Source organism: Drosophila innubila (genome assembly GCF_004354385.1).
Source record: "Drosophila innubila isolate TH190305 chromosome 3R unlocalized genomic scaffold, UK_Dinn_1.0 2_E_3R, whole genome shotgun sequence".
NCBI classification, from domain to species: domain Eukaryota; kingdom Metazoa; phylum Arthropoda; class Insecta; order Diptera; family Drosophilidae; genus Drosophila; species Drosophila innubila.
In genome coordinates this window covers 734,329-743,890 of record NW_022995380.1, presented here as the reverse complement: position 1 = coordinate 743,890, position 9,562 = coordinate 734,329, and the positions used below count along the sequence as shown (strand labels likewise).

The window sequence follows — 9,562 nt, the reverse complement described above, 5'->3', positions numbered from 1 at the left end:
CATTATCGAAAGTTTCACCATTTAAGGAGTTATGCAAAGACCGAAACAAATGTCAGTCTGACGGTGCAAGGTCAGGGCTATATGGGGGATGCATCAAAAGTTCCCAGCCAAGCTCTCTGAGTTTTTGGCGAGTGACCAAAGATGTATGCGGTCTAGCGTTGTCCTGGTGGAATATGACACCTTTACGATTGACCAATTCTGGGCGCTTCTCCTTGATGTCTGTATTCAATTTGTCCAGTTGTTGATAGTAGACATCCGAATTAATCGTTTGGTTCAAAGCTCAAGCTCAAAATATACCACAACCATCCAATCCCACTAAACTGACAAACTGAAAAATCTCCCGAACGGAATTTGACAAACCAACTTCGACACTGTGTTTCTTTTAAGGCTTTATCCCCATACAAATCACGCAACTTTTTTGCAACCTGCGCTGCGTTTTTTCCTTTACGGAAATAATAAAGAAAAATATTACGAAAATGCTCGTTTGTGGGCTCCACGTTTAAATTGACGTCAAACTAACAAATATAAACAAAATTAAGCTTACTTTTTTCTAAAGCAAGCTTAAAGTGACAGCTTATAACTGACAAAAGAAAAAATACAATTTAATACTCACAAGCTGTTCAAAAAAATTGTCAACGCCGTCTGTATGAAAAATCGCCGGTTTCTTTTGGGGCAACCCAATATTTACAATTTAAAAAGGATGGACCATGTTACTGAGAGTGCAAACAAAATCTTTGACCTAAAGGTTCGAATATGGATTGAATTTCAAGTACTGCTTTTCATACATACATTTTTAACAACGAGACAACCAGAATATCTATATTTCATGCTGAGATTTTCTTCCTTCTTCACAAACAACAAATTACATTACAGACAATTCATCGTATATGCTATTCGAGCTTAATCTTAAAACAATAAGAGGCTGAACACAATTTAATTAAATCCTTAAAAACTATCTTAAATCACTCCATCCACAAATAAATAAATTTCAAAAATAAAATAAAATGAAATAAAAATTAATGAATGTTAATAAGCAACAAAAAAATATAGTATAAGTAAAGATTGTCTAATGATAAAGTGAATCTAATAATAATAATAATAATAATAATAATAATAATAATAATAATAATAATAATAATAATAATAATAATAATAATAATAATAATAATAATAATAATAATAATAATAATAATAATAACAATAATAACAATAATAATAATAATAACAAAATAATAATAATAATAATAATAATAATAATAATAATAATAATAATAATAATAACCAATAATAATAATAACAATAACAATAATAATAATAATGTGTCAATAATAATAATAGCCAATAATAATAATAACAATAATAATAATAATAATAATAATAATAATAATAATAAATAATAATAACAATAATAATAGTAATAATAATAATAATAACAATAATAATAATAATAATAAAATAATAATAGTAATAATAACAATAATAATAATAACAATAATAATAACAATAATAAATGTGTAATAATAATAATAATAATAGTAGTAATAATAATAATAATAATAATAACTAATACCAATAATAATAGCAATAATAATGTAATAATAATAATAATAGTAATAATATAATAATAATAATAGTAATAATAATAATATAATAATAACAATAAAACAACAATAATAATAATAATAAGCAAACAATAACAATAATAATAATAATAATAACAATAAATAATAATAATAATAATAATAAATAATAATAATAATAGCAATAATAATAATAATAATGTAATAATAATAATAATAATAATAATGAAATAATAATAAATAACAATAATAATAATAATAATACAATAATAATAACAATAATAATAAACAATAATACATAATAATAAATAATAATAATAATAAACAAAATAATAAATAATAAATAATAATAATAATAATAATAATAATAATAATAATAATAATAATAATAACAATAATAATAATAATAATAATATTAATGATATGGTAACCTCAATTTTTCAAATGTTAATTATGAACATATTTTAGTGACAAGCGCACTAACCTAAAAGTTTTATACTTGTAGCGCTGGAATAAGACAATAAATCAAATTAAAATAAATGTTACCTGAGTACTTTAGAAAAAAAGTTTAAAGAAACGCCCAAAAGCCTTTAAACACACCTTTCCAACGATATATAGGGCATACCTGTTTAAATTTTAGCAGGACTTAGCGTTTTACCGCATTTTTTTCAAAAAGTCGTAGAACAAACATTTCTAAATTTTCGAAAAGGAATATATCCCCATCATTAAATCTAAGCTTTTTTTACCGCTTTGATACAAACAAACAAGCAAGCAAACTAAAATTTTAAAATTGTTTTATCTTTTGAACTAGTTGTCGAATTTGGGTGATCGAGGTATCAATCGACGCGTATTTTTAATAATATTTTGATAATTTAAAAAAATGAAAAATGTTACACAAAGGCCCCAACGGCCTCATTAGCTGCAATCATTTAAATTTTTCCCCTGCCTCTTACAACCCCCTTATCACGTGAGCCAGGTGAGTTAGCAAAATCGATCTTAACTTTGGTAGAGTATAACTTAGAGAACCCCGTGCTGCCCCGAAACAAATATGTGTTTTTCTAAAAATATGGATCGTCTTCTTTGTAAATTAATCATGATAAACTGCAACTATCCGCAACTTTTAAAACTGTTGATCATTTCTCTAATCGTGTTTAGGTGAAAAACACTGAAACTAATAAAAAATGTTCTTTCAGACCATTCTAAGGAGCCGAATATTTCAGACTCGAATCGGAGTACTGACTCAGAGTCAATTTTCTTATATCTCTCAGTCTACAAAAAATGTAATTTTATTAAAAAAAAAATTATTCTTCCATTTTTAATAATCAAGCAAATCAAAAAAAAATTTTTATGATCTTTTGGGTTAAAATGTCTACAAAAATTTTTTTTGGATAAAATCCTTTTTGTATTTGAGTGTTAGTTTCGTTCGCAATATCGGCCAAATCGCCCCCTGTGAGCTGGTTCCCAGAATATTGATAGCAATAAACATACGGTCAAGAACGTACACAAAATAGGAGATGACTTTGACTTACTCTAGTGAAATTTTCTTATATTTTTACTTTTTATTCAATATATATGAATTTCCGCGGTCGCGAGCGACTTTCGCACTGCTTTAAGGTAAAAAAAAGGGCTGATTTAAAATTTAAAATTATTATTGGCAGCCACCTGTGCAGAGCGATCTCGCAGTATGTACTGAAACCAAATGCTGTTTGGGGTACAAGAACGAGACCTTAGAATATAAATGAAAGACAAAGAAAATTCATCGTTTATCGCGCTTAGTTTCATTTCATTAAATGTTAACATTTATTATAACAGTTGAGTAAGAAGAATGCAATCATAACAGTGGAAAAAGTGGACAAAACAATTAATGATAAAATGTCTAACATTTAATTTGTTGGTTCCGAGATGGACCTTTCTGTGAAAAAGCCAAAATAAAAGTGTTTTCTTTTAATTTGGATTAGCATGATGATGCACAACCACCATTTTATTTAGAAAACGGCAAATAAATATATAAGAGGATTTATTCAAAGATCTTGTCGGGATGTTTATGCTATTGAATCTGGAATCTGGGAAAAAATCGTACAATATGTGAGTTTCTGCGGAAACGTCCATATAAGATTGGAACAAAGTGGTGGGTAGATCGTTAATGAAAAGGGTAAATAAATAAAAGTCCCAAATTAATCTCTTAAGGTAAAAGTAATGTGAACCGAATTTTAAACGATTAACTTAAGAAGCACAAAGACAAAACAAATAATTTTTTGAAACAGTTTGGGGATGGCTGATAACTTTTCAATTTGTCTGTAATTCGAAATATCACACTTGTCACCTTCCGGAGGGGAATGATAAAAGATTCACTCCAAAGATATGTGAATATTGCAGATTTAGGGAGTAGATTAAAAAGCTTTGGCAACGGTGCATTTATAGAAGAACAAAATGTATTAGAATTTAGAATATGAAATCTATGCTACTTTTGTTACTACTTTTATGTATCTTGCAGAAGTACTCCGATTTCTTATACTTCTTTTATTTAAACTGTTCGGCAAGATTCATCTCCCGTACTATGGTGATAATGCTGAATGCGAACTTGGCCACCTGTTTAAGAAATAAATATTTGTTTTCAATGTATCTTTGAACACCTAATTTGGAAATCCACACTCACTTTGATATTGCTATTCAGCGTAATGGGAATAGTACCACCAGCTATAAAAACAATCGGCTGCTGGGCTTGATGCAAAAAATGAATAAGAGTTGATTTATAGCGCGGAGATGCGTCAATCCAATTGGACTGAAACATTCGGATTCCAAATTCCTTGCAGTCGTCAATAAGTAAGTTGCAGTTGTAACAAAAGGGAAATGTCTCCATTAGAATACCGACAACGAATATAACTGAGGCCAGACCACGCCATAAATTTGAGAAGAAGAATATATTAATCAGGGCCAGTCCCAACACAGAGCCGATGAGTGCAAACTGCACAAAAATCGTGCCTGATATTATAGGACGTATCATATTGCAGCATCTGATAATCAAAATAGAATGTTGTGATGAATTTATTTTGGAAAACGGACTTTCAGTCTTACTGCAAAATCATCTTGTGATCCTTGACGCAATTAACCAAATCCTCGTAGTCTTGTTCCTCCGTCTTGTTGGCACTTGTTCGTAAATTCTGCACTCGATCCTTTAATATATTGAAATGGCCGCGAATCAAAATCATAAATACAAGCAGATAAGTATCTGATAGCTGTTCATATATCACTGCAAAGGACATAATGATATACTCTGAGGTTGCCTGAATATATAAGTTTATTTGATTGTCCCGCCAGGCCAAAAATGGATTGTACAACGACCAAGGTGGCCTTCCGCTGGCCATATACACCAGATACGTAGAAAGCGCATATCCGTTGTAGATGATAGTAAAAATTAGGAATACATAATTGCTGAGTGCCACAGTTTCGTGCACCTTCCGGCGTTCACTGGCCTTAAGAGTCCGTTTGTCTAGCTCATCTAAAACGTCCTCGGTATTTCGGAGACGCCACAGATAAATGTATAATGTAATGCACTTTACTCAACTTCCGAATATGTTGATCGACACCTGCAATGAGGTGAGAAACTCATCTGTGGTAAACTTGTCGAGCTCCTTAACATAGCTCAGAACAAATCCGACGGGTAGATACACAGCTCCAACTGCGAACGCTGTAAAGGTCCAGATCAAGTACAGATAACGCCGTACTCCTTCCTTTGGTGGTATCCAACCAATAAGCTTCATAAGCCGATATATGTAGATGCAGCCATCTCTAGTTTCCACTTTTTGAGTTAGAGGTGCTGGATATATGTACTTTAAGAATTCTTTCATTGCCATATTTGTCAACTGTTAGCCAACTTTGCGCAGTACAGGGCTTTTATAGCCTCTAAAATTGCGAAAATTCAAAAATTCAACTTATTTAATTGCCGAACCCGACATATGTTAAATTCACGCAACTCTTTGTGGGGTCTATATTTAGCAGGAATCGTAATCATCTGGGTGTCGAATATTTAATACCTTGCAGTGAATATAACTAAATTACGCAAAGCAGATACAAATCGCAGTACTTTATATCGAGAACCAGAAACTTTTTAGACCGAACGGAAAACTTATCATTATGAATAAATATGACTATCAAAGTGTTACAGATATAGTGGTATATTTAATAATAATAACCTTTTTCAGGATAAAGCAACTTGTCAAGGATTTTCTTGCATTTATAATGAAGGTACAATGTCGACCTTACTTCATAATTGTTTAATTTAATTATTTAAATGACACGTTGCGTGTATTTTAAGACAATTCTTAAACCTAATACAAACATACTAATGTTTACAAAAATGGTTGGCTTTTATCTATTTTGAGATTAATATACGTAGTCAATAATTGTTGCCAAAGCTAATTATACATCTGAGTATTTTACATAGTTCTTATTAAGGCTCCGTATCTACAATTTTTCACACCGAAGCTTACACCTTTTCTCTCAGCTATGGTGTGACCAAATTTCAGCTTCCCAGGTCTTACCGCTTAGACTGCACTAAAACCAGTTAGTCAGTTAGGACAAACCGTGATATATATTTGGATTATTAATATCAAAAAATATCAAATTTGGTCAGTATCTATAAGTCTAACTTAAATGCATGTTCTACTATTTTGGTTACGATATCTCGTAAAACTAAAAAGTTTTTCATACTAAGACTTAATATTGGACCGATCGGTCCCATGACAGCTTTATGATCCAATTTGAATTAACTTTGGTCAGGATATATAAAACCAAGTTAAATGCATATTGTATCAGTTTGGTTGAGATATCTCATAAAACCAAAAAGTTTTTCCCCTTAGCCAAAAATTATTTTTCATATACCGAAAAACGCAAAATTTTACGTTCTACGACATACTTAAATTTAATAAAAATCTCCAAAAGGTAAGCTAAAAAACATTATTTCACCTGTAAAACGTTACCTGAGTAATTAAGAATAAAAGTTTAAAAAAAGGTACGCCTAAAATCCCTCAACCACACCTTTCCAATGATATATAGAACATATCTGTAGCTTCCATGGTTTGAAAACTGTTCAGGTTTAAATTTTAACGGGATTTAGCGCATTCCCGCTAAACTAGCGAATTTTTTAAAAAGTCGTAGAACAAACATTTCTAGATTTCAAAATGCAATAAATCACCATCATTATATCTAAGTTTTTTGTGAGCTTTGATACAAACAGAGAAACAGACAAACAAACAAACTTTTTTATTTCATTTTGACCACTAAAAATTTAAAATTTAGTTGTCCTTTGAACCAGTTGTCGTATTTGGGTCATCGAGGTATCAATCGACACGTATTTTTGATAAGAATCTCATGACTCAGGTGAATTAGAAAAAGTTTTTGTATGTCATTTTGTAAGTTAGAACTAAACCTTTCGATTGGCATATAATTCGATCTGATCGAACAGTCGAAGCAAGTTTTCCATATTAGCTGTATATATAGCTAGTCGCCTTTCGCACACTTCGTGCTGCTTTCGTCACTAGCGCGAACTGCCGTCCGCAGTGATAATCTATAATACTTCGATAATGCTCCGAAAATGATAAAATGCTTAAATTAAGTTTTCGTGATAAAACGGCATAAGATGTTTTGATGTGAACTTATTCTCTATTATTTATCAAGACATTTTTGTTTTAGGACTAAACAAAAAAAATTTTTTAAAAAAACGTACATAGGTAGTTTTAACATAGCTTTCCCTCTAGCTTAAAATTGAAATTTATAAATTTAAACTAAAAACACGAGTAGCTCTCTATCTACCGGTCAGTTTTTGAAGTTTTTATTTTGTGTGATATGAATTTAACTGATTTAGATGAATACCCTATTAATATTGAATAATGATATAATATATAAAGTACTTTTTGAAAGATTGAACATTTATTAAGCAACTAAGCAAATGTAGTATTAAAATGTAGAATACGAAAACTTTATCTACTTTTACTACTAATTTAACTGTAACTTGCAGAAGTAATTTGTCTTTACGGAATAGTGCTTATACTATTATTGTATCTCTTTTATTTAAACTGTTCGGCAAGATTCATCTCCCGTACTATGGTGAAAATGCTGAATGCAAACTTGGCCACCTGTTAAAAGATAAAAGAAAGTTATTTAGTTAAAGAATTTCTTTGAATATACCTAATTTGAGAATCTACACTCACTATAATATTGCTATTCAGCGTAATGGGAATAATACCACCAGCTATAAAAACAATCGGCTGCTGGGCTTGATGCAAAAAATGAATAAGAGTTGATTTATAGCGCGGAGATGCGTCAATCCAATTGGACTGAAACATCCGGATTCCAAATTCCTCGCAGTCGTCAATAAGTAAGTTGCAGTTGTAACAAAAAGGAAATGTCTCCATTAAAACAGCGATAACAAATAAAATTGACGCCAAACCACGCCATAAATTTGAGAAAAAGAATATGTTAATCAGGGACAGTCCCAACACGGAGCCGATGAGTCCAAACTGCACAAAAATCGTGCCTGATATAATAGGACGTATCATATTGCAGCATCTGATAATCAAAAAAGAATATTGTAAGTTATTTAATTTAGAAGAGGGTCTCTCAGTCTTACTGTAAAATCATCTTGTGATCCTTGATGCAGTTTACCATATCCTCGTAGTTTTCTTCCTCTGTCTTGCTGGGATCCGTTCGTAAATCCCGCACACGATCCATTGTTAAATTAAAATGGCCGCGAATCAAAATCATAAATACTAGCAGATATGTGTCGGATAATTGATTTTGTGTCACTGCAATGGACGTAATGATATACTCAAAGGTTGCCTGAATATATAAGTTTATTTGACTGTCGCGCCAGTCTAAAAATGGATTGTACACCGAATAAGGTGCTCTTCCGCTAGCCACGTAGGACAGACACATATAGCCAATATAGCCGTTGTAAATGATAGTGAAGATTAAGAATATATAATTGCTGAGTGCCACAGTTTCGTGTACCTTCTGACGTTCCCTGTCTTTCACAATCCGTTTATCTAGTTCGTCTAAGATATTCTCGGTCTTGCGGAGACGCCACAGATAAATGTATAATATTAAACACTTTACTGAACTACCGCATGAATTTATGGACACCTGCAATGAGGTGAGAAACTCATCTGTGGTAAACTTGTCGAGCTCCTTAACGAAGCTTAGGACAAATCCCACTGGTAGATAAATAGTTCCTAATGCGAACGTTGTAAATGTCCATATAAAGTACAGATAACGCCGTTGTCCTTCCTTTGGTGGTATCCAACCAATAAACTTCATAAGCCGATACATGTAGATGCAGCCATCTCGAGTTGCCAGTCTTTGAGATAGAGGTGCTGGGTTAATATACTTGAAGAATTCTTCCTTTGCCATCTTTGTCAACTGTAAGCCAAGTTTGCACAAGCAGGGTTTTTATAGCCTCTCGAATAGCAGAAATTGGCAGAAGTTTGAAAAGGTAAATTCATGAATAGCCAAACTCGACAGATGTTAAATTCACGTAACAATTTGTGAGGTCGAAATAGGAGTGATTTAGGTGTCAAATATGTTATACCCTAGCTTATGGTGTGCCCTAACAGAGAATTGCAGAGTCTTGATTCTCAGCTAACTGCAGAACACTTTAGTTTTGAGTCTGCCAAAAAAATTTTTTTCTTGGCCGTGAGAATATCAGCCTACAGATTATGCGAAGAAAAACGACTGTCAACTGGTGCTACTTTGTGGAGTGTTGGCAAATCAACAGTAGAGCCCTTTTTCGAAAGACGAAGATAACATTTTACAAGATGCTCATCATTCCAGTGCTTCCATATGGTGAGGAACAAAAAATCAAAATCCAAAGCAAATTTGCCATCATTTTAGTTTTAAGAACAGCCGTTTGAAAATTTCGGATTTCATTAAAGGTCAGTGATTCCATATTTCGTTACATGTATTTCCGAAGTCACTGTCGACTGCCA

The 9,562-nt window shown here is 31.6% G+C and overlaps 1 protein-coding gene and 1 pseudogene across 1 annotated transcript; both read right to left on the bottom strand.

The window, feature by feature from the left end:
- Positions 1-4,098: 4,098 nt before the first annotated feature.
- Positions 4,099-5,434, bottom strand: LOC117792079 (annotated as a pseudogene).
- A 2,209-nt stretch (positions 5,435-7,643) lies between these two features.
- Positions 7,644-8,987, bottom strand: LOC117792026 (odorant receptor 59b-like). The gene is made up of 3 exons (XM_034631978.1): positions 8,209-8,987; positions 7,790-8,147; positions 7,644-7,714 (listed from the first exon to the last, which is right to left on the bottom strand). The coding sequence occupies exons 1-3, from the start codon at positions 8,985-8,987 to the stop codon at positions 7,646-7,648; spliced, it is 1,206 nt and encodes a 401-aa protein (XP_034487869.1). The 3' UTR covers positions 7,644-7,645.
- Between the last annotated feature and the right edge of the window lie 575 nt (positions 8,988-9,562).

Excerpts from the sequence above, each read along its gene's own strand:
- LOC117792026 (XM_034631978.1), bottom strand. The coding sequence starts at position 8,987 with ATGGCAAAGGAAGAATTCTTCAAGTATATTAACCCAGCACCTCTATCT. Across the intron at positions 8,148-8,208 it reads GATCACAAGATGATTTTACA|ATGCTGCAATATGATACGTC; the intron begins GTAAGACTGAGA and ends TTTGATTATCAG. Across the intron at positions 7,715-7,789 it reads CGCTGAATAGCAATATTATA|GTGGCCAAGTTTGCATTCAG; the intron begins GTGAGTGTAGAT and ends ATCTTTTAACAG.